This window comes from Patiria miniata, unplaced genomic scaffold (assembly GCF_015706575.1).
Source record: "Patiria miniata isolate m_02_andy unplaced genomic scaffold, ASM1570657v1 HiC_scaffold_11, whole genome shotgun sequence".
Taxonomy (NCBI): Eukaryota; Metazoa; Echinodermata; class Asteroidea; order Valvatida; family Asterinidae; genus Patiria; species Patiria miniata.
This window is the reverse complement of record NW_024037049.1, coordinates 4,543,836-4,570,209: the sequence shown is the minus strand read 5'-3', so window position 1 is coordinate 4,570,209 and position 26,374 is coordinate 4,543,836. Positions and strand designations below refer to the sequence as shown.

The following is a 26,374-nucleotide window of genomic DNA, read 5'->3' as shown; positions in this document are numbered from 1 at the left end:
TGAGGCAACAAAAGTGTTCAAAATCTAATGAAGGATACTGAACAACTAACCTGATGAAGTTTCAGCTCAGCTTGAGCTGTATATTCTGAGAAAGACAGCATTCTGGGATCCCAATTTCAAATCAAAAGTTGCTGAATCATGTTTTGAATTGTTTTGAATTGCAGCTATACGCGATGTCGCGCACTGATCTGACGAATTATAGCAAGCGTGTGTGCGTCGTGCCAATGCTTGCGCGCGCTGCGCCAAATAACAAAACGAACTACTAATTTGCCAGAAAGATTAATTTCACAGGGAGTTTAGTCCACTTACTATCTTTCAACCAAGTTTGTTTTTCAACAATAATACGCCAGTTACTTTTTCGGATGGCTGCAAATGATGGACTATAGCTTTAAATCCAATACAGTCGGGCTTGCACGAGTAAGCGCAGGGGAAGCAATCGAACGCGGGGCACAAGACAAGGCACAAGACAAGCCTAGTGAAGCTTGTCCCTGAGCACAGAACATTCTATTCACTTGATTCAGAATTGCTCGAATGTTCGTAAAATAAGCTGTAGAGGTAACCTGAATGAAAAATCCACATTTGCCATTCACATGGACATGATGGAGACTTGATGTTTTGCCTATTCACTTGAACCATGTGGTGTAGATCCTGCATGACATAAAATACATAAACCCAGACCAGTCTAAGTCACAAGTGACGTCAGTCACAAGTCAGTCAGTTAGTCAGTCGGTCAGTTAGGTGCAAAGAGGACACTACACCCAGACCAATTAGTTTCACTATAATTCTACAATTCTTTTTGTTTTAAATAGGAAGTAATCTAAGTACTTAATTTATGTACAGTGGAACTGCACAGAGCACCAAAACAGCTAGGGTGACTCCAGCTAATAATTCAAATAGTAACGATTCCATACCTTGTTGAGGAATTGATTTGCAGCGATAACAGTTCCAGTTCACCACAGAAGAGTTTCCGGCCAATTCAAAACAAAATATGTAGAAAAAGTATCATTTTTAAGAGAGGGATTACACCTCTTAATGACCTTGTATTAGTGGTTAAGCAATATAGCTTAATAAAGGTATAGTCCATCATTTGTAAATTGTGCATTTTGTTCGTTTGATGCAACAAAAAAGTTAAAAATCTAAAGAAGGGTGCTGAACAACTAATCTGATAAAGTTTCAGCTCAGCTTCAGTATTCTAGGATCTCGATTTGAAATCAAAAGTTGCTGAATAATGTTTTGAATTGGGCCTGAATTCAGCGTCCGAGACACGTTCTCACTCAGCCGATTGTAGCTACGCGCTGTCGCGCACCGATCCGACGAATTATAGCAGCTGCGCGCGCGTGTGCGTCGTGCCAACGCTTGCGCGCGCTTCGCCGAATAAAAAAAAAACAAACTACTTTCGATGCACCGTTGGAAAGGCCTTCTTTCGTTGATTACTTCAAAATGACAGCTTGCCAGTGAGAACAATCTCACAGGGAGTTTAGTCCCCTCGCTATCTTTCAACCAAGTATGTTTGTCAACAATAATTACGTCAGTTACTTTTTGGATAGCTGCAAACGATGGACTATAGCTTTAACCCTAACCTCTTCAGTGATTTACTAGGAACCTTCCTCACTCTTGCAAAATCCAACACCGTATGGTAATTAACACCCAAACTGTTGGACTCTGATTATGGTGGTATGCCAGACTCTATGTAAAGCATAGTCAGTTTATTAGTGCAGTACTCACTCTAATAGATTCCAACAAACCACGCAGTTGGATTTTGAAGGGTTGGGGATGGTTAGGGTTAATGATATTCCTCAATCAATTCAGAATGGAATTGATTGGAATCTGTGACTCCTTGATTAAAGCTACAGTCCATCATTTGTAATTTGTGCATTTTGTTCGTTTGAAGCAACAAAAGAGTTCAAAATCTAATGAAGGATACTGACAACTAACCTGATGAAGTTTCAGCTAAGCTTCAGCTGTACATTCCGAGAAAAACAGCATTCTAAGATCTCAATTTCAAATCCAAAGTTACTGAATCATGTTTTGAATTGTTTTGAATTGCAGCTATACGCGACGTCGCGCACGGATCCGACGAATTATAACAACCGCGCGCGCGTGTGCGTCATTCCAATACTTGTGCGCGCTGCGCTGAATAACAAAACGAACTACTAATTTAAATTTTCCTACGGTGCTTCTTAAGAATCACCGTTGGAAATGCCTTCTTTCGTTGATTACTTCAAAATGACAGCTTCCCAGAAAGAATAATTTCACAGGGAGTTTAGTCCCCTTACTATCTTTCAACCAAGTTTGTTTTTCAACAATAATTACGCCAGTTACTTTTCGGATGGCTGCAAATGATGGACTTTACCTTTAAGAGAAATGCAGGAGTCGCCCAAGCCTAGCACAAAAATGCACAAGCAGTTATTTGTTTAAGACAAATTTAAGTGTACGTATTTATATTAGGCTCAGACGTCATCCAAGTATTTTTTTCGCACGTTGAATCTTTCCACATGACGAGTGTATGTGTGCATTTAATATTATTGTTCATCGTGATGTTAGTGCCAAGGTGCATTTTGTGCTTTAAAGGTAATATACAACGTTGGACCAGCTTTTTTCAAATACTGCCCCCAATTTACCATATTTTGTTAGTCCGCATTTTGTTTGCAATCGATTACACACCTGTGAACGGGTACAAGCCAGCTGGACTGGTTCCCTGACTTTACAATTCCCTGACGTCTATAAATTGGTCCCTTTCTTCTTACGTGGGGTCAGGGAACCAAAGTACAGGAACATGATATTTTCTTGGTTTTTCCAGCATCTACGAACAAACCTTCAAACAAGTCATTGTAACAATATTTCCTATGAAATACTAACCCCCCAAATCTATCCGTTTCTGAAAATGACAGCAAAGGCAAAATGTTGTATATTCCCTTTAACTATTGTTTTATATTAGTGTTTTTGATTCAACTGTTTTAAGGTATTTTCACATATTTGTTTTTGTTTTTATCCATCCTAGTTAAGTGACTTTTATGATTTCTTTTAAAGTTCTATTACCTTGGTTTTATTGTTATCTATTGTGAGGTGCTTTGAGCTATTTCACATACAGCGCCATACAAATGTCTTTTATTATATATTTTTTTAGGCAGTTGGGTGATTTCTTCTTTACTCTCAGCAGACTGATTCACAAAATACTCATGCAACCCAGGTTGTGCTGTGTTTTTGTTGCATTTATTGAGGATAAAAGTGTGAGGTTAAAACAAAGCTGTTTAAAACTGAAAGAATAATTTAATAAATCAATTTAATATGGTGAACACAATTTGTGACCAGTTTAATACATTTATGTGTTATACTAAATAGTGATGTGTACACGTAACTATAGCTTTGTTACAGTTCAAAGGAGTTAAATATTTTTCTGAATTATTAGTAACTTGGACTTATGTACCTTAATACTTTTTATTTTATACTAAATCTATTCAAATTATATTTATATCCCCACAGAAATTTATCTTTAAGTACTGATTGTTACATTAGTCTATATGATTGTTTTTGATCTCATGATGAAGAACTAAATAAAGATGTTAGTTTTATCGTTTTCAAATAATAAATTAAAAAACAACATTAAAGAGGTTGTGGAATGCTCGAAGACATTTCCGTCATTTTTTGGGTATATGTAGCCTAAGGTGTGATGAAATAAAAATGATTATTGTGTCTGTCATGAAATGAGTACAAAAGGTACTTTCGAGAGCTGTTTTTCAGGTCCTGTTTCGACCCGAACGTGCAATTTGTGTAAAAGTCGTCGTTGGGGGCAGCAAACAAAACATAGTATATCGTGACATAATAAACAGGACTTGTTTATACTACGCTGCACCGGGAGTCCTGTTTATTACGTCACGATTTACTATGTTTTGTTTGCTGGCCCCAACGACGGCTTTTACACAAATTGCACGTTCGGGTCGAAACAGGACCTGAAAAACAGCTCTCAAAAGTACCTTTTGTACTCATTTCATGACAGACACAATAGTCGTTTTTATTTCATCACACCTTAGGCTACATATACCCGAAAAATGATGGAAATGTCTTCGAGCATTCCACAACCTCTTTAACAATCGATCAATAAGGGAATAACTGTGTGCTTGGCTGGTTTGAAACACTTAGTCTGGATGCTGATATTCAGCTCAGGTAATTATCAGCAATCAGACTTTTCGGTCCAAAAGTCAAAACAAGTCAAAAATTATAAATTTTTTCCAATTTTGTTGAACAATTTTACCGCATGTTTTTCGGGACACCCCTGTAGCTATATGGAGTGTCGTAAACTCCTGATATGGAGATTGGCACACGCACCGCGCGTACTGCATGATGTGGCGCACAATGCAGCTGTGCCGGTGTGTTGTGAATTTAGGACTATGAAATTCTGACTCACTGGTAGTATGGCACATGCCTATGTGAGAATTGTGAACGTTCAACCAATAAATCGGTAAAAGGCACCGGATTTCATAGAGTCAAAATTTCATGTGACACTGGAAAGTGTTTAAGACCAGCCAGCCGGTCTTTATCAACTGTTTAAGACTGGCCATGTGACGGGCTCTCGACCAATAGGACTGGGTAAACTGTCTTAGGTATTTATGAATGCACAATAAATGGGTACTAGCTCAGGAAAGTATGCAAGAAGTGTTTTGGTCCTCTTCCATAAAATGGTATATAAAGTTGACTAAACCAATTCTTTGAACGAGAAAAAAATAATGTTACAGTACGATACAAATACAACGAAAGATTTAACACATTACAAAGACACATGACGAACAAGCCAAAGAATAGAGTACATACACTGAAAACCATAAATGATATTTCAACTCATTTTATGGATAACGAACCACTGTGGAACTGTAGAGAGTTGAAGTGCATTTGAATTTTTCAACAAAAACAGGAAAAATTATACCAGCAGATAGGTTACTTGCCAGCAGCCTCTACATGTTCAGAGTTGACTGGTTTAAGTTTAATTGCGAGAAACTGTTGATTACAATACAAAATCTAACAATTTCCCATTAAAGCTCGCTGCACACAAGAGCTACGTGCTGAGCAAAAAGTCATTCTCTGTGTGCGGTGAAGTTTGGCCGAGTTTTCTGCCTCGCGTTGAAATAATTTTTGCCACGAATGTTTTGCCGTGTCAAATCAGACGCAAGCCTCTGAAGCATGAACTCGCTTTGAAAAGTTAGTATTTAGTTTTGCCTCAGTGTTCCACTATAAGTTGGTTACATTTACATAAAGTTGCAATAATGCTGTATATTCTGGTTTAAGCAGAATTGTTAAAATGCTTTTGCCAAAACAAAAACCCACAAAAAAACAAACATCGACATCATCACCAGCAAAGACTTGGTAAAATGGGTGTTCACTTAACCCAAGGTGCAGTACTAATGAAACTTGAGATTTCAAACTTGCTTTCAAAATAATTTGAATGCCTCATATCAGTATCACATTCACATTCAAGACATACATGTACTTCCACCTTTTTTAAGGTTAATTCCCAATTTTTTTAACAAAGTTTTATCATGTAAATATATCTGAGTAACTGAAGCTAATACGGTATGGTTGCAAATATCCTCCCTTGTCGGTGTTTACCAACTACAACCCAACACCGTGCAGTAATCCAATTTTCAGTAATCATTTCTAACACTGGTGCTATATTTTGACATTTTGGGAAGGAAGTTAGACTCCTTTGTACTTATAAACTGGAAAAAAATCAGAGATGCTTACAGTGCTTGAAATCTCAAATTCTGGGGTTTTTTTTTCATTTTAAATTACAATTATTTTTTTCAATGGCCTTTATAAGCTGCATCAAATATGCCAATAATGGACTGCAAAAAAAAAAAAGACACAGTTTTTGTTTTTGTTGAAAACAAAGACAGAGATAATTATTAAATGTTAAACCTCTCCATAATCGTGTGCTAAGCTACAATACCTTCATATACACATATATTTATTTACAATTTTTTTTACATTCAACTGAAATAACGAGCAATGTACATTTCTCATAATCAAGTAATCATCTTTATGGGATGTAACCAGCAATTTAAAACGATTGCACATTGTTTCTATTAGTTTATACTCTTTTTTAAATTTACATGTTAATTATACCAAAAACAAAAGCTGCTAGTCCAGTTCTGTCCATGATTCGCTGACTGGTAACCGAGAGTAAACAAAAAAGCTCATTGTCTTTAAACACTCTGTTAGAAGTAAAAAAGACACACCTTAAGATGATTGTGTTTGGTTATACAGCGATCAGTGGAAAATCAAAATCAAAATTTCAGGGTAGCAAGATGTCAATGTGTTTAACTTCCTCAGAAAATGTGCATTATGTTTAATTTCCATGATGTTGAACGTGTACATGTAACTTGTACACTTTAGAGTCTTTCACACTATCCAAAATCTCTGTGCTCGATCCGGGTCCAACATGGAGATTTCAGGAACCTCTTTCACACATTAAAAAATCCAACCCTGGTCTGATCCAGGGTGGAGAGGCTCTACCCAGGTAGAAAATGTACAATCTACAGCTGAAGCGTGTACACACCAATGTTAGGTGTAAATGGTAGGTAAGGTGAAAGGTAAAGATCCCATAGCCATTACTGGCCGTAGGGGCAGTGGGATGTTAGAGGTCCACTGTGTCTTGGGCGCGGCATATGAGTGGCGGTGCCCAGTCCTCTCCTCTCGCCGTCTTACCTTCCCTGAACGAATCAGGTACCCATTTTACTGTTGGGTCGCCAGAGAGAGTTTTCCAGTTTTTGGTCCGAATGGGATTCGAACCGCCAACCTTCCACTCCATAGCTCCATGCTCTACCCGCTTCGGCTACGAGGCCCCTAAATGGTAGGCCTGTACCAATAGTGCGACTAGTCGCGAATACCGAATGGTATTGGTAGTCAGTAAATGGTATGCCTTGCCTACCTGGGTAGGAGAGATGGTGTGAAAAAGCCTTACATGTATATCTATGCAGTCATGAACAGCAAAAAAACAATTCTGAGCTAAGCAGCCTTGCTACTTACATGACTATGGAGCACAAATCGTGCATTAACGAGAATAACCACCTGATTTGAATACTAACTTCAAAACGCTAAGAGACGCAGCTAATTTGTTCTTCAAATGGACTTTAAGCTTTTGCCACAAAAATATATTTGCACTTTAGGTTTAAACTGTGTATAAGCTAGGTCTAATTTTAATTTTCGCTATACTGTAAAGCGCAACGAGTATGTTAACCAGTTGTTGATGCAAATTAGGCTGCTACGGTTGATCACCCATGTAGCAGGCGATCCCCAGTGAAGCGAAGACTCACTTGCAAAGCCGGCAACACGCCCATGAGGAAGCAGGCGACTCGCTCGCGAAGTGGGCAACAGGTGGCGAAGCAGCCTCGCCCGCAATGGCAAAGCCTCGTCAAATATAACAAGCACAAAAATCTTGGGTGTAAGAAGGCGTCTATCAACATTGTGGCTAACGCAACTGAATAACAAAATAAGGTGCGGTTGGGTACTCAATCCCAGGGCTCTATGTATTCTTTCAGAGACATCCATAATCTCCCAGAGATATCAGTGGCATAGCTATTGGAAAGGAATGAATATTGCCTTGTCCCTTATATTTCAAATAAACATGTAAGCCCATGTCTTTCTACATGCTTGATAATCTTCCACCACAGGTTGATACGTCTAAAAGATACAAAACCAATTCTGAGCTCAGTGCAGGGGTGCGTTCCACTTCCTAGAACAATATCAACGTTGGCCACATTTGTATAAGTGGGATCGACTGTTTGCTACCAACGTTGGTGAACGTAAGAAACAACGGCAAGCAGTCTTCTGGAGTCATTCGCGACGTTTTCCAAAAATGACCGATATGCACAATGAACATGATGATCCTGTCGGGACTGAAGTTATCCATTTTCTGCATCTGCAGTAAGTTCATATGTTACTGGCAACATTTCCAGTCGCAATCAATTTTTTTTTCAAGGATTTTAAATACAGCTCTAGCTTTTTGACTGGCACCCACCATTTTTTCAATGCACATATTATGGGGAGACTGGGAACCAACCTACTTTATACTCCATACACACGGCAACTAGTGAGGTGAAAGCTCAAATTCTTTTGACTGGCGCCCACCGTTTTTTTTTCAATGCACATACTATGGGGACGCTGACAACCTACTTTACACTCCATGAGCACATGGGAACCAGTGAGGTGAAAGCTCCAACTTTTTTGACTGGTATCCACCGTTTTTTCCAATGCACATATTATGGGGAGACTGGGAACCAACCTACTTTATACTTCATTAGGCAAAGTCCTGCCTTAACCGGTATGCAGTCTGAGCAGCACATGTGGACCCTTGAAAGACTGCACACTGTCCACTAAAATTCACATAGTGAGTCTGAGCAATTCTGCACAGAGTTATACACATAACCACTTTCATGGTATTGCACAGCCTTGGCTCTGAAGGAAATGTGTCTGTGCAATTGTCTGACGCAGACTGCATTAACTTCAGTCAACCAACCAGCAGTCTATGGACTGAAGGCACAGCAAGCAGTGCTGTGTGACTACTCCCAAAGGCTCCAATACGTGACACTGGTTCGCGGCACTGGTTCACGACAGAATATGAGACACTGGTCGGCACAGAGTGCGTACAACTCATTTCCATGTGACTGTGCTAAACCTGTAGTGTCTTCATGTGGGTGCTGGCTGCCCTGCAGCAATGAGGGTTAATATCCATCGCCTCTCTCTTTGTCAACCTTGAGGGCGTGCTTGTGCACGGAGTCAATAAACATGTTGTTTCTCATTTCGTTATAAACGTCAGCATCACAGCTCTGTACAATTGTCTTCTGATAATAAGTAGGAAGGCTTTATAATGCCTTCCAAAGCTCTCCACTCCAACTTGTTTTCATAGTCAAACCAAAGTCAGACACTAAGCCTGTCCTTCATTTGATCACAAGAGGGAGCCCTGCGACGGCGCACTGCCAGCGGTGGTGCCGCCCTCTAGCGGCCGCATGGGAAACATCAGCACCTTAGCGTGCATGAAGGACAGGCTGGGTAGACCGTCTAATACTCGGTTGGCTTCGCTGCTCAGTCCGGCGTCCCGCTGGCTTCGCTGCCGGACCATTGAGGTAGCCGAGCTCTTCAGGATGTCGTCCAGGGGCTTGTGGTTCTTCTGGGCGGGTAAGGGCTGGGGAGGGCCCGACTTCTCCAGCTTCAGGATCTCTGGATCCAACGGTGGCGCTGTAGGGTAAAAAAAAAGGTAGAAGGCCATTGCAGTGAAAAGAAGTAACCATTTGTGATTCCAGGCAATCACTTGAAATTCAAAATTGAAGAACATGTAAAAGGCCTTTCGCACTATCCCGAGTCCAACACAGATATTTCAGGGAACCCCTTTCATGCTAGCAAGAATCAAATATGGCTTCTACCCAGGACTGGCGCTCTACACCGGTAAAATCCAAGCCTGGTCGGGACCCAGGGTAGAGAGGCTCTACCCAGGTAGAAAATCCAAAATCTAAAGCCGACCCTTGTGCACACTGGTGTATTTGTTTGAACAGTTTGCCCTGCCTACCCATGGTCATGTAATGGGACCAGGCTCCACTTAATGGGGGACCCCTGTTGATTTCAACATGGGTAAGGCGAGACGATAGTGTCAAAAGGCCTTAATAGGCAAGATTTGTGATGTTGGATCACGCTTCATGCATAGCAACTGGTCCAAGTCATTCTCACTAAACAACCATCTTGTTATAAATGGCTGCGATCTTAGGTGTTTGGTGATTCTGTTGCTGTGCCAAATGCTGATCCACTAAGCCCTACGTTGTGACCAATCATGGCTGTGATGAGTGTCAGACATCCGTGCACAAATGTCCGACATGACACTTGCATATGACGCACTTGTCTTGAACATGCAGTGTGGCAATGGATCGGTCTATTCCCCAAATTATATAAAACTCGGTAATGACGAATAAGATTTCAGGCTTCTACAAATGTGTGCTTTTGCTGTGAAAAGGTATAGTACGGCAGATAGGTGATGGGATTGTGCCTTTGATGATACAAGCATGGCATTTGGCACACAGTCAGGGTATGTCATGAGAAAGATAATTGGCTATAGGGCCATCACAGATGTGTCCTTCGAAAAAATACAGGTAGAATAGCTAGCAATGGCAGCCATTTTAAAATTTTTGAAAATTGCTTGTTATTCTTCTTACATTTTTTTCAAAGGACAAATCTGCGATGGCCCTATAGCCAAATATCTTTCTTAAGACATACTCTGACTGTGTGCCAACTGCCATGCTTGTATCATCAAAGGCACAATTCCCCCAAATATTTCCCCTATCTGCCCCACTAGTAACAACAATTCAGCAACCAGTATCTGTGGAAACTTTCCACGTGAACTTATCACGGCAGACCCCATGTTGATAATGGTGCATTACCGCTGCCCAGGCCGTGTCCATCTTGTAAAAACAACGCGCGAGACGCAAGGTGTTGTACTTTTGTGCACATTCCACTGAATAAAACTGCAGCTCATTTCATGAAACACTGTAACTAACATCATGTGTAGGATTTGCGCAGCTGCGAAATATTCGTACGAATTTGCTCTACCAAAAAGCAGCACTATGGTACCTTCAACAGGTTCCACTTGCATTTTTCCCGAACATTTGGCAAATGGACATCAGTGATGTAGTCACGTCCATCACAAGTCATCACAAGTCATTACAAGTCATTACAAGTCATTACAAGTAACAGGGCATAAACAATAGCAAAGGAATGAATGCCTTTGTCACAGTTCATTTGAATAGCATGCGGCTTGACTTGTAATTCAATGCATCAAGATTGACTTGTGAGAACCTGTGAGGGCTTGTGAGAACTTGTGAGGGCTTCTGAGGACTTGGGAGCACTTTGAGGACTTGTGAGGACTTGTGAGAACTTGTGAGGGCTTCTGAGGACTTGGGAGCACTTTGAGGACTTGTGAGGACTTGTGAGGACTTGAGAACTTGTGAGGGCTTCTGAGGACTTGTGAGCACTTTGATGACTTGTGAGGAATTGTGAGCACTGTGAGGGCTTATGAGGACTTGGGAGCACTTTGAGGACTTGTGAGAACTTGTCAGGGCTTCTGAGGACTTGTGAGCACTTTGAGGACTTGTGAGGAATTGTGAGCACTTTAAGGACTTGTGTGGACTTGTGAGCACTTTGAGGACTTGTGAGGACTTGTGAGAACTTGTGGGAACTTGTGAGGACTTGAGGACTTTCTGGGACTTGTGAGGACTTGTGATGGGCTTAACTACAACACTTTTGAACACACACGAGAGACTCTAAACTCTGCAACGTTCAGGTGCATTGACCACACCCAAGGTGCCTTGGCCTCTCTTCTCCTTTTTATAAAGTTTTACGTCCAGAAAATATGAATTTTGAAATTGTAAACTAAATGGATTTACACAAATACAATTAATTCAAGATCATATACCACATGCAACACATGCTTTAAAACAAATTGCATAAATCAATTAAAATCAAGGGTCACACAAATGCATGAATTCACAGGTTTGAAAAACACATATTACCGCTCAGATTCACCTCAAAACTATGAAGAATTTTAGAAAATAATTTTTGTTCAGTTCTGCAAGTTTAATAGCGTGTGATTAGTGTTTTTTTTTTTAATGTAGTGATTATGCATGTAAAGCAATTAGCAAGCGTTACATTTTTCACCAGTGAAAAATTGCAACCAAACCTCTTTACCCAATCCCTGCCCAGCCTCCACCGACAAAAGTGACTTTCCATCAAAATAAACACTTTTTTAGGGCAGGTTGCAACCCTTTTAGAGCAGGGGCGCAAATGACAACATGGGAAGGTGAATAATCAAAACTATGAAATTCTTCAGGATAAAGTGGGACTGTTTATCAGACTTTGTATTTCCTACATTCAGTTCTAAAATCACATAATTAGTTCCAATCTAACCAGGCCTGATCCAACCAGACCAAGCCAGTTCCAACTAGAACAAGCCCGTTCAAATCTGGCCAACTTATTATTAAACTGGCCCATTTCCAACCAAATCAAGCCATTTCTAACCAGATATAGTCAGATACAGACCAGCCAAGTTCCAACCAGCTCAAGCCAGATCCAACCAGACCAAGCCAGTTCAAACCAAACAAAGCCAGATACTGACCAGCCAAGTTCAAGCCAGACCAAGCCAGATCCAACTAAACCAGTCCAGTTCTAAACAGACCACCCCACGTATAGACCAGTCCAGCTTCAACCACACCAAGCTAGTTCCAACCACAACAATCCAGTTCTTAACCGACCAAGCCAAACAGAGACCAGTCCATTCCAACCTGACCAATCAAGTTTAAACCAGACAAAGCAAGTTCAAATCAAACTAGACCTGATCCAGCCAGAACAAACCAGTTCAAGCTGCTAATTTGGGTATGTTCCATTCTACTGTATGGGGTATTTGTTCTTTTCTCTACATACAAGAAGAAACTAAACTGGTGACCCTTTGTTGGCCGGAATATATTTTTCCCATACCACTGATCGAGATATATCATGTGCTACCGACCACTAACAGGTACCGGTATTGTGGTCACAATCCCTACCCCGATTGAGGTAGTTTGTTAAAGTGTGACGTACCTTTTCGGCGAAACCACCCTGTTGAGATGTGTGCAAAAGCAAGACCACAATGGAAAAATAAACAAAAACAAAAAAAATGCAAGAAATGGGTGAGCAGGGCTGAAGGAAAGTGCAAGATTACAATTAAATACCTTGAATATTAATGAGCAATGCATCAAATTAAAATCAATGAAACACCTAGCATATTAACGAGCCATTCAGAAATTAAAAATAAATTAATGCAAATTACAACATGTATACAATGCAATTATGGAGCAAAGGTTAGTATCAATAAAAAACGCCCGAAATTAACGTTAAAAACGAATTTAGAAGAAATGCTTGGGAAGGGCTCCATGCAAACAGAAGGAAACCATGCACATGACCAGTTAGTCTGAGTATCACCCGTTATCCATGGAGCCACGAGTCTCCGGTATAATGTCTGATATGTCAAAGCATGCAGATTTATGTGCTCTCGCACTTAAGCCAGTGGGAGTCGACTTTACTAAATCGTGACGTCATTTCATTCCCAAATCCGGACTAAGTGTTTGATTGGTCAATTCAAATACAGTGTTTTGTAATACAGCAACAGTCTGGCGAGTATCACGTAACATAATAAAGAGTGCGAGACCACAGCCTTTGTAGTCTAGGGTATTTCTTTTTATCCATTTTTAGACGCGACAACGGTGAAAGACTGAAGACCCGATATAGAAAGCGCTCGCTGATTGGTCAAAATATAGACGTCAAGATGAGGTTGTCTTACAAAATTAATTACATAGACTAATGACCAGCATGCATAACATGAAAATGACTAAGTTAATACCACAACAAAGGAAAAAAAAAGCCACAACAAAACCAATTAACAAACAAATAAAAACCTTGATGGTGTTGGTCTGCGTCAACATTTAGTAATGAATTTTAGTTTCATAGTTGTTAAATTGTAGGAAGTTTGTACTAGGACAAGAAAGACACATATACATGTACATGTGCTGTTCGTATATGGTACAATGTATAGTTTTTATTGGAAAGTTCATGTTCTTTAATGAATTTCATCATAATTTGCGGTATCACGCTAACCCAAATCACTGTCGACAAAGCAAGCATGCTATGCCTATGAATTCCAATGAAAATTTAAAAATCTCTCATGCACTGCAAGCATCCATCAATTTGTGATGTACAGACACCTGTATGCACATGTACATGTAAATGCCTCTTAGTCCACCATAAGTTTGACCTTTTTTCCAATCAATCAAAAATTTCTCATATTGAACACAGATTTTCTGATAGTATCATTTCTGGAATTTGACAGAACCATTTCAGTATATATAGCTACGGTAGGTTTACTTTGTACAAAAGAACTTTAGCGGTCCCTGCCCCAGACAGTATTAAGGTTTGAAAGTTGCATTCCCCGTGAAATGTTCAAGTTTTATACCGAACAATAGATTCTTTTCTAAATTGCTATTTTTTTACATGTTCATGTAGCATTATAAAAGTTATTCACTTTTGAATGTGACATCGACTGAAAAAAACTTTGGCCCATGTTTAGTTATTGACTTTTTACTTTACAATTTCACATTATATTCCTTTTTGCGGGGTAGGCTGGTTCCCGCCTCACAATCAGTACCAATAATGTATGGAGCGGGAGCCAGCCTGCTCTCACAGCTGATCTGTTTCGGCCCAAAACAAAACCTTTTATTCTTGAGGGTTGCAGATGTCCCCCCCCCCCCTTTAACAAAAAGGAGGAAAAGGTTTTTGGGGGGTTGGAATAAAGCATACAAGTTTAAAGTTTATTAATAGAAAAAAAATTGAATTTGTTAAAGAGCACGGCGAATGCAACTTTAATGTTGTAGATGAGACATTACCTAATAAGCAAAAGTTAGAGAACACAATTCATGACATGGGTTTGTTATGTGTGAATAAATGCTACATCGAACAAGAAACCATTTAGGTGAAAACAATGTTGATGATTGTTATCATTGATAATTATGACGATGATCTTGAGAGTAAGTAACTCGTTGGAAGAAGAAGAAAAAATGGCTGACCCTTTTACCTCGGGTATCGTTTGATTTGAAAAAGCGCATCCATACACCCTGCGACTTCACTACTGCACATGCAATAACAGACAGTCCACGCAGGATGTTAAATCAATACAAGTACAATACGTGCCCTACATGTAGATCACAATCATCTTCTACGTACATCTGCTTGTAATCTGGTTTGCAAAGCAAAATGTGTGTCCAAATTCAATTCCCGATGGAAGAGATTTAAGGATTGAAGAACCCTCTAGGATATGCATATTGTTTAAAGTTGCTCAACCTGTGGTCTTCAGCATATTCATTTTATTCTCATAACAACTTTTCAATTTGTATATGTTATTAAAATTTAAAAAAAAAATAAAACCCTTAAAAAATTATTCGGGACAGTTTAAACCCTCTGAACAAAATGTTTTTATTTCATGTTGTTTTTGTGACCATATTGCACAAAAGTATACAGGAGTTATTGTTTGACGGCAAAATATGTGAGTTATAATTCAATAACTAAGCTTGAGCAGATTTGTTTGGCTGGATTTCTCATTTAGAAAGGATTAACTTTTGTTTAGCTAGAAAAAAAGCACCGGTAATTTAAAAAAACAAAATCTGTTTTTTTTTTCGGAGTGAAACTCACAAACAGCACGGGGAGAGCAACTTTAAGATAACATAACAAACCTAGTACTAAATGATCACGGGAAACGGGATAAAAACAAAGAAGCTAGGCTTTGTGGAGCAGGTGGTCCAACTAATCGATGAGAATGATCGTTATCACATTTCTTCTGGAAATTTAGAGGAAACTTCACGAGATGTAGGTTTAATCAGAGAAACAATTACTCCATGAACACTTGCTTCACTAAATTTGATTTTTTTTTTTTTTTTTTTAACAGATTTTTAGCGAAAATCGAGTGAGAGGCGTTTCCGCTTAGCAAATGAACATAATTTGACTCGGTACATGCACAATTTATACCCATGAAATTCCATATTGCCTCCAGAGGGCAGTATAGAAGCTACTCCACAATTTTTATCCACAAAAATATTCTGTAATTTTAATTTGAACTGAAAAATGATAGAAATATTTGGTTTTCAAACCCCCCCCCTGAAAAAAACACCCACAATTTGGGTTGATTCAGTGTGGATTCTGCTGAGAATTCAAATCTCGTTTTCTGTAATAATACATTCTGCCTTGTTGACTTCCAAATAGCATAAGAGATCCCCCCCCCCATTCCTATCCCTGGGTGCTTGTAACGCAAGACAAATCATTGGTAGATAACTCGTTTAGTGGACAAGTGCACGTCACTGGCCTTAGGCTAATCCTAGGATAATTGCCTGTATGAGGGTGCAGGTTTTTTTTGTTCTATTTACTGCTGAGTGACAGACATTTTTTCCCCCAGAAAAAAGGATTACTTAATTGCATGGTTTTGTACAGCATAAATTTGGTTAAGCGTGTGCTCATAGGGTATTTCTGGAACTTGTTACCTGATGACGTAATGGTTACTATTAACATGTAACAATAACTCGTCAAAGTTCATCTTTGTAACTACTGCGGAGAAAACGTACACTTTTTGCATACCGACATTTGTTTTGTGTTTACAACGACTGCTGTGTTTTACAATGAATATTCACGTATGTTCTACATAATACATGTAACAACCGCCATGAAGACAATTTCTTCCTTACCCTGTGTTTCTTTGACCCGTACGTTCTGACAAACAATCAGCAAATAACTTACAAGTGTGGATTTTTTTTATTCTTAAAGCTTGTATGTGGGATTTTTTTTTGTCTTTACAAGATCATAGATACATTTCTGTTAGACGATCTGCATCAATCGCGCAACAATTGAATTTGAGACGTGTACTTGACCAAATGCAATCTTGTGTTCATGAAAAAATACATGTCATGATAGAGTTGGGATAGACTTCCCATTTTTTTTTTCTATTCGAACTTGGGCTCCTTTTGTCGTGCGATTAACATAAGAAACGTGAGGCGACATACATATACAGGGTGGATAAAAAAAACGAAACCAAGATATTATTGCTAATTGGAACAGAAGTAGGGCACATGTGAATCAAAGGGAGATATCCTCTGTTAGGGTTGAATCTCTTCTTAAATATGACACCCTGATCATGTCATTACATTCACGGTTGACTGAGCAGTGACCAATTTCATGAAAGGGTCTATTTAGAGGCATTGAGGCTTTTGTGGTGTCATTTGTCACAGAGTGAAAGGCTATGGTTGCCAATCAAGGCAGGTGGGGGAAAAAGAGATTTCACCATGAAAAGTGGCGCAAGGCTCTAAATTAGACCCTTTCATAAAATTGGTCTCTGCTCAGTCAACCGTGAATGTAAGGACATTATCAGGGTGTCATTTTAAAGAGGAGATTCAACCCTAACAGAGGATATCTCCCTTTGATTCACATGTACCCTACTTCTGTTCCAATTAGCAATAATATCTCAGTTTCGGTTTTTTTTTAATCCACCCTGTATATTGGATACTGTATATAATGTTAATATTTCTCTTGTGAACATGCTAGGCACTTGGCACTGTTTTCAGCACTTCCACAGGCCTAAGGCATTCAGTTACGAAAAAGACACTAGAAACATAGCGCACCAGTTCAACTGGCAGAAAATCTGCAGTCATTAAAAGGAGGGCACGAGTGGCCTCAAGGCGTTCTACTTTATGGCATCTCTGAAATGAATTCTGGAATCGGTATTATGGAATACACGGTTCCCCCCGGGAAAAAGATCAATGGGACAATTCTGGTAGTGTAGCCAATATTAGGAGTGAAGCTTCGGTGCTTACGAAAAATTTGTGTGTCTAATGCTTTGGCGTGGGATTGAACAAATTATAATTCGACTGGCAAGTGGATTTGTATGGCTTACATGTACCGGTAGGTCGAAAAATGTGGTCTTATTTTGTAATACTTGACCTTTTGATCTAGTTTTGTAAAATTTGGGATTTTTTTATCTAATTTTTGTGAAAATTAATGATGTAAATCTTTCTCGTTAGTGAGCTGACAGCCGAAGGAGAAAGCAAACAGTTGTCATTAGGGCTGTCCAGAATATACCAGCTACTTGAATTTTTTTATCATCAACTAAATATTCGAATAGCTTTTTGCCAGTTTGAATATTCAAAAACAAAAAACTATGCATATACTGATACACACATGACTGTGATGTTATTTTATTGTCAAGCTGCAGTGCTTCTTTTTTCACCAAAACCTCACCGTTTGTGGTCAACCTGAGCTACGTACTGAGCTAAAAAGATTAACTATGCAATGAAAGCACATGCTATGTTCACTTGATTTTAAGATGGGGACAAGCGCAAGCAGGCGATAGAAGAAATTGCAAAACAATATCATAAAAATCACATGACCAGAGTATGTGCTTTCATTGGCTAGTTAATTCTTTTAGCTCAGCACGCAGCTTAGGTTGACAGCACACAGTGAACTTTTCGCGTTTTGAGGCGAAAAAAATCCAAACAGGATAGATATTTGCCTTACAGCCTCACGTGGCAGAAAACTCAACAAAAATTGACCGCACACAATGAGATTTTGTAAGCTACATGCTGAGCAAACTGCCTCGATTGACTTTTTGCTTAGCATGTACACTTGTACATGTAGCTCTCACGTGCAGCGGACCTTAAACACGAATTGCTGTCAATCACCCTGCAGTTCACCGTGCGTTTAATATGATTCTGATTGTTACTGTAGCGCCCCAAGCCAATGGTTTGCGTAATCAGGTGCAATGAATCAAACGCTGTACATTTACCACAGCTAAAGGTTTCTGCAACAGAATATGAATCACATAGAATCACCAGACATCTATGCATTTTTTTCAAGTTCCAGCTACATGTACACTGTCTCTTTTGTAATGGTTCAAGCTGATCGTGAGAAAAAAATATATCGTATTTTGTCCTCACACATTTGTAAATACAAAGGGGTACATGCGTACATGTACTTGCATCTTCTTTTTGATGAACTAATCTTGGGCTTGGTATTCATTTTTAATGTTTAAAACAAATTACATGTACACATGTATGTATACATGTACATGTGCATGTATTGGCCACTTGTGCAACATGTTTACTACCCCTTCCCCTGTTGTACCCTTCCCCTGTTGTACCCCTTCCGTCTTTTATAACTATGTTTTGCACCTGGTTTCACATGTTCATAGTGGGCAATTCCACACCAAAGTGGACATGACACCAAAAAATTCAAATACATGTGACTTAAACAAATTTGGCATCAAATGAAAGCTAAAAGTCTATATTTTCAAGATTTGAAGTCAGAATTTTATTTTTTATACATTTCAGTACCAAAAAATAGGATTATGTAATAATCCTGTTTTAATCCTAAAAATGTGATTAATAGTGATATGAAAGTATTCTACCAAAACACACACAAAAATATGTACTAATGCCATCAGTTTCTGTCATGAGAAAGTATTGGTCTTGAAAAACCGACTAAAACTCGTTTTTAACATTTTGCGTAATTTGCTTCGCTTCAGTGACTTCTAATATTTCAGCCTTCGAAAATGTCCTTCCGTTACCGAAAAAATACATATTTTTAATTTATTTTTAAAACTTGCAGTATGAATGCATTGAAAGTTATTGTGCAAAGCAAGTTTAGGTAGGCCTTCAATATGACATTATAACTGACACTGCTGTACTTCTCGTTTTTTAATTACAATTAATTAAATCACGTCCTTCCGTTACCAAATTGGTAACGGAAGGACGGTAACGGAAGGACAAATCATATTTTTATCAAATGTTACGACATTTGCGCTCATGTTTGAAAAATGAAAATCACTGCAAATACATACATGTATAATGAGCATTGAAAGGACATTCATGTGACCCACCTTCACAAAAGCGGGATAAGCAGGGCAAGGTGTTTATTACAACGGAAGGCACAGGCATGTACAACATGTACAATGTACATGTACATATATGCCGATGTACCAGTACTTGTACATGTATGGAGTCGTTGCAGAAAATCAAATCATAAAGTTGCTGCCATCAGCATTCATGGACAATAGAGAAAGATACGAATTCTGTGAAGCCATCCCAGAAGCAAATTAAGTCAAAAATGAGATGGCAGAAAGTACCGGTACTTTGGGGCACTTTCATTCAATTTACATGTGTAAGACATGTGAGGTGCAATCTTTGACAAATTATGCCCAAGTTAACAATTTCAGTTTGGATGTTTATAAATTAATTGTTACTATTCATTGTCATCATTGTCATTTGATTTCAAACATTGATTTTAGAGTTCAATTAAAAGCAACACCTAACTGAAGCCATCAGTTCTACCGGTAGATGTTTTACCTTAAATGTACACATGTAGGCTGGTCGCACCCCCCCCCCCCACCCTTTAGGTAAACCACTGAACCTACCGGTATTATTATTAAAAGTTGTTGGTGAACATGTAACCAATATACTTAAGTGCTCAAAAACTGTGTATTTAAACTTTTAAGGATTGAGGTGATGGGTTTGAAGTCCATTTCTGTAGTTGTCTTGTGTTCGTGAATTATGTGTTTTGGGTGGTTTTCGTTTTTCTTTTGTTATCATTAATTAGCAGGCTTCTATCTTTATCTCAATAGTTTCTTGGGTATAATTATTTATGCCAGGTCTGCATATTGTTGATTTCACATTCAGTTACACATTTCAGCAATTTGTTTCTCTTGTATAATTAGTGTAAATTCACATTTTGTTCATGCTATAATTGAGTAAACCTTTTGTCCTTCCGTTACCGTCCTTCCGTTACCAAATCATAATCTGCTTAAAACGTTGTAATTATATTACCGAAACACTTAAAGTCAAATGAAAGGCGGTATAGTATAGATAAAGCTTCAGGGATTCCATTTTTTACCTTTAAAATATAATTGCCCCACAAAATTCACAGAGTTTCCACAAAACGCGAGTAAGTTGGAAAACCCTTGTCCGTTTTACCGTCCTTCCGTTACCGACCTCATTAATATTCATAATTCATAAACGGGAGGCATTCATGCCCCCCAAAAGTGTGGAAAATGAAAGTAGCATTATAGCAATACAATTGTGACATTTGTTTGCTGTAACTATGAACAGTGTCTGTGATACACACATTTGAAATTTTGTTTAATGAGTGAAAACGTCCTTCCGTTACCGTGGAATTGCCCTATACGCTATCGTCATGTACATGTATCGCTTCAATCAGTTAAAGGTAATATACAAGATTTGCAAACATCAAAAAACAAAACTACAAGTGTACCAAATAATTATGAACCTTACTTGACTGTAAGTGAATAATAGTCTCAAGCATCCTGTGAAATCATATCACCTGGTGTGCTGTCATTTTCAAGAAAAGTGGAATTTCTGTATGAATTTCCAACAATGGTCGGCTGAATATCAAATACTTTTCAAAGACTGCTCCCAATTTACCAAATTTAGTTTAAAAGTCCAAAATTTGTTTGCAATCGGTTACACATCTGTGAATGGGTGCATGCCAGCTAGTCTGGTTCCCTGACCTGACAACTCCCCGACTTCTATAAATTGCTCTGTTTTGTCGGAAGTAGGGTCAGGGAACCAGGCAACAAGAACAGCCTTTTTTCTTGGTTTTACCAGCATCTATGAATACAAAACTTTAAACAGGTCAGTGTAACCACATTTTGCTTTAAAATACTAACCCCCAAATCCTTCCATTTCTGAAAATTATAGCAAAATCCAATGTTGTATGTTACCTTCAAGGGTCATAGCAATGTGTGCGTCTTGAATATGGGTGATGTTAGTATCATGCATGTCAGCTGTGATACTTCATTTGATACGCCAGATTACAAAATTTACATTTCTAATTTTAGCTTTCAATTTGCGAAAAAGTTTTTCAGATTATCTATTTTGTTTCTGTCTTCATCGGATGTTTACATTTTAAGGGTTACTGACAAATAATTTGTTAAGAATGCATCCCAAACAGCAGTCTTTTTATGCATTATCTCTTTAAGAAATTTCCAATTTTTATTGGACAGTTTTATTGGAGCGTATTCCCGCTGGACTTTTTCAGAGTAGAATCTCTTGGATTTTCCATACAAATCACAATATGAAGTCTGGTTGTGTGAATATCTGGAGAATTAATAAGGGAGTATACATGCTTGGCATGTTTTAAACAAGTATGTTTCCGGCAAGGAGCCTAGCGTTCCGCTCGGGCATTATCCGCGTCCAGGCCCCCAGCAAGTTTTAAACGTACTCGTTTTAATACATGAACTGGCCAAGCACATATTTATTCCCATTCATAAATATAACTAATGTACCTTTCAGTCAAGAAGTCAAAAAAAGTGCGTAGTGCCTAGTGCTAAAAAGCTCCTTTTATGGAGGTTGGCGTGTACTGCGCGATATGCTGCGGAACGCAGCCGTGTCTTACGGGCGTTTAAACCACCCACGCGACAGGCTCTCGTCCAATAGGAAAGGTCTGGTAAACTGTCTCGGGTATTTGTGAATGCCTGTTTTAAAGTTACCACAACTGCAATGTTTAAGAGACAGCCTGATAGTGGTCACAGAGGATTTCCGCATTGTGAATTTCATGGGAAAAACAGTGAAAATGTCCAGTAAAGTAACATCATCACTTGCATCGTCACATCAGCAGCTACCATAAACAAATTTGTTTTTCTTTTCTTTTTGTAGTTTTAAGATTGAAGCCGTGGGAGTTGAATTGGCCGTAATTGGTCAATATTGGTCAATAGTCTCATCTCCGTTCAATTGTTGTTATACCCTTCTAACTAATTTTTTGATATGCTTATCATAACACAAATGTACAGTTTGGTCAAAGGAATAAATATACTTACAAGGTGACCGCAATGCAAGACAGGCACATTGACATGCGCAGCTAATAAGCATTTTTAACATTGCAATTTACGTATGTCTGAGCGGGATCAACTTAAGTACAGGAATGTTCACAGCCAGTCAAAGAAACTTTATGTTAAGTTATGGCACCCAAAAAATCTAATGTGAAAATTGCTTGTACGTGTACATGTACATGCACAACATATCTATGCGCAACACAACAATTCAACAGTACATGCATTGTACATGCACAATGAACTACCAGTAAACTTTCATACATGTACATGTCAAAATTATTCTTTATTGCATACCGCATAAAAGGAACCAAAATAGCTTTGGAAGCAATTTACGTATGTCTGAGCGGGATCAACTTAAGTACAGGAATGTTCACAGCCAGTCAAAGAAACTTTATGTTAAGTTATGGCACCCAAAAAATCTAATGTGAAAATTGCTTGTACGTGTACATGTACATGCACAACATATCTATGCGGGATCAACTTAAGTACAGGAATGTTTTTTGGAAGCCATGCAAACTGCCCTCTATAGTCAAGCCTTCACTACGAACCTTACTTTGTATCTACAGCAGCAATATACATGGAATACACTGCCGGGCTAGGTCTAGCCTTTAGTCAAGTCCCACGCGCTTACCCGGACATGTGACGCACCCCAGATGCTGACATGTAAAAAGACTAGCACGAGCGGCAAAGCCGCGAGGGCCTTTAACATCTCGTGGAGAACGCTTATGTTTTTCTTTAGTTTTGTCTACCGATTTGGTAGACATGCATAATGCATTACCCGTTGTGAATTGACCAATGAAAATGCAGAATTACTAACGTAAATCAGCCGTCGTCTGGCGCCAGACAGCACGCGCGCCATGGCGCGGGTGCTGTTGCTGGTAACCGCAAACCACTGTTAGATGATTGGTTTATAATGCTTGATTTATATAACGTGAATAAATGAATAAGTGATTAGTTCCACGAGATAGTAAAGGCCCTCGCGGCTTCGCCACTCGTGCTAGTCTTTTTACGTGCCAGCATCCGGGGTGCGTTACGTGTCCGGATCGTCCGGGTATAGGCGCGTGGGACTTGACTGAAGGCTAGACTAGGTCAGATGGTAACGTGCTATGCCAGCAGAACACTTTCCTAGCTAGTGCATAAAAAAAACCATGCCAGTGACGGTGCACATGTAACCCACAAATGCTCTGATACAAGACTTGAAACTTAAGAGATACATCAACACTACACTGTCACACACATGGAAGGTTAAAAGGGAGGTTAAAACTCCATGAGTGAATGGATGATGGAGTGGGTGGACACAAATGTTACCTGACTTATGCTTAGATTTGGAGACATAATGATTAGCTGAGGTGCTTCCTTCCTTGCTAAAGATATCCAGGTTAAGGCCATTGGCTGCGTTGGTGCATAGGAGGTCAACGGCCCAACAAAGAAAACACAAATTAGTGACTAGTGCCCAACATAAATGTAAATGGATACCCAGCCTCAGACTACCCGTTCCGAGGTTACACCTTAATAAAATATGCAAACGTACACAATGGTTTTCAGTCCACTGCAATGCGAGTTTCACTTCGTTCACATTAGCCAACCATAGATTGGATCCGATTTCATGGCTCTGCTACAAGGGTTTTTACAAATGAAGAATAGATACATTCATATGGCCTAGCCAACTACACACTTGGCCAACAACATGTGCACCTGTCCACTGCGAAGGAACACGCAAGGACATCATGATCCAAACTTTTGGTTGAAAGAGTATTCACAGTGCAATTTTTTTTTCTCTCTCCAGTTTTCCATAACTACACAAAGATGAAGGACTGTTCCTCTTCATTTTGTGACAAATAACTCGAACCCGAAAATGCATCTACATCTACAAGTACCTGTAAACCTGTTTTTCAGGGAGTGAGAAACCTAGTGTGGACCTGGTTTAGGCCACAGAGGGTTCACACAACCCGCATCGTGGGGACCTGTTTTGTTTTCAGGTCCACATAAAGATGGCAAGGTTGGCACAACTCAGTGTGCACAATTTTGGAATCCTTTGCCATTTCAAACCATGTTTTGTGTACATACCAAGGGTAAACTCGGACTGCGTAGTCTAAAAAAAAAAAAAAATGAAATATCCCCTAACTCACTCACAACAGTTATAATCAATTATTGCCAAACAAACACTCTGACAAACCAACAACTCAAACCCACCATCCCAACAGAACATCAAGCAAATTTGGACACACCAAACACCATGTTTATCTACTGTTTCACACCTGTAATTTTTGAATTAGCACAGTTGTGATACAAAAAGCTATTTTATTTTACAATGTTCTTTAAAGGTAGAGTAGATCATTTGCAGCTATCTAAGAAGTAACTGAAAAAATTATTGTTTAAAAGCATACTTCGTTTAAAGATAGTAACGGCACTAAACTCCCTGTGAAATTATTCTTTCTGGCATGCTGTCATTTTGAAGAAAACAATCAAAGAAGGCCATTTCCAAAGATGAGTCAAGTGACGCATTTTTGGAAATTTCCAACGTTCGTCAGTTCGGTGTACGGCATCGCGTAGCTGCAATCGGCTGAATGAGAACTTGTCCCGAACGCTGAATTCGGGCGCAATTCAAAACATGACTCGGCAACTTTTGAATTGAAACAGAGATCCTAGAATATTATTTTCTCCGAACATAACAGCATTCACAGAGCTAAAACTTCATCAGGTTAGTTGTTAAGCACCCGTCTTTAGATTTTGAGCACTTTTGTTGCTTCTAATGAAAAAAATACACAAATGACAAATGATCTACCCTTCCTTTAAAGCATGCAAAGGAAGCAGCAATGATGTGGTTAGCTGCAGTGTCAGAAGTTTAAGGGTTAATATGCAAAAAAGCCACTTAATTTTTTTTAGAAATATATAGTGTTTGCTTTAGTGTGTTTAACTATCTCCATCCTCACGTACAGATGAATAGAAACTTATGCGAATACAACAGTGATTCTTCTAGTATGACCCTTGTGATTAGTTTGAGTAAAGCTAGATTACTTTTAACGTGCGTTTAAAGTTGTGAGTTTTGGTTAAGCACTGGTGAGATGCAGCTATCTGGTCTAGTTCCTCTAGCAATGAACATAGCACAGAAACTGAAGTACCTCCATGGCACCTGTCTACTTTCCATGGCGATTCAGTATTGCTTCTTGGATTTGTACAGTAAAACAAAAAATAGCTCCAGCATGATTACAAAGGAAAGCCCGAACTGGGGAGTATGGGGAAGTTGGAGTGCTTTTTGGGGGGGAAGGGGGATAAAATCCCTGCTCTTTTGATGTGAACTTACCATCCAATGGGTTAGTGAGCCCGCTATTGCTCCAGTCAAATTCAACTTTAGGGACCGCATCCTGAAACAAGGGGATGTGAGAAGCCCGTCAGACAATTATCAAAGGTTAACCAGGGAAAAAAAAGTTCTACAAGTTGGGACTTGGGATTCCAAAATTTCGACATGTTTCAACTTATAGAAATTAACCCCCTAGATTGTAAAACTGGCCCTTAACCAGTTCACGCCGGGATTATTTTGACATGACCGGACCCAGGCGCGGGATTGTTTTTTCACAAACCTCGATGCCAGATGGATTCAGGCCATCATCTGCGGGTAGCACACCCTGATATTTCCGGCCTCACATGCTGCAAGCGGGCCGCAGACAGATATTTCTGGCCTCAATCGTAGCGTGTATATCCGTCATCCATTTCCGAATACCGCAAATCCTTTGCTTGTATACACATCATCCGACATGAACTGGTTAACACGGCACACATTTGATTATATTCCTCTGATACAAAGAGTAATACATGTATTTCTACCCAAAGTTGCAAAGAAAGTGAAATTCTGGCAAGTTTCGAAATATTCCCGGTCATAAACCTTTAGTCTGTGGGCCCGTTACAAAGTTATGAGTGCAAAAATGCCATCTG

General features: G+C 39.2%; 1 protein-coding gene across 5 annotated transcripts in view; it reads right to left on the bottom strand.

The window, feature by feature from the left end:
* Window positions 1-5,763: 5,763 nt before the first annotated feature.
* Window positions 5,764-26,374, bottom strand: part of LOC119742554 (aftiphilin-like) — a 55,224-nt gene continuing 34,613 nt past the window's right edge. The window contains exons 6-9 of one of the 5 annotated variants that reach the window (XM_038218620.1): window positions 25,746-25,806; window positions 23,750-23,833; window positions 12,610-12,627; window positions 5,764-9,228 (exon numbers count right to left, since the gene is read on the bottom strand). In XM_038218620.1, coding sequence (XP_038074548.1) covers window positions 8,939-9,228; window positions 12,610-12,627; window positions 23,750-23,833; window positions 25,746-25,806 — 453 coding nt within the window. In that variant the 3' untranslated portion in view covers window positions 5,764-8,938. Of the gene's footprint in view, window positions 9,229-12,609; window positions 12,628-14,635; window positions 14,690-23,749; window positions 23,834-25,745; window positions 25,807-26,374 lie in introns of all 5 variants that reach the window. The other 4 variants (XM_038218628.1, XM_038218638.1, XM_038218647.1 and 1 more) reach the window with 4 other exon arrangements.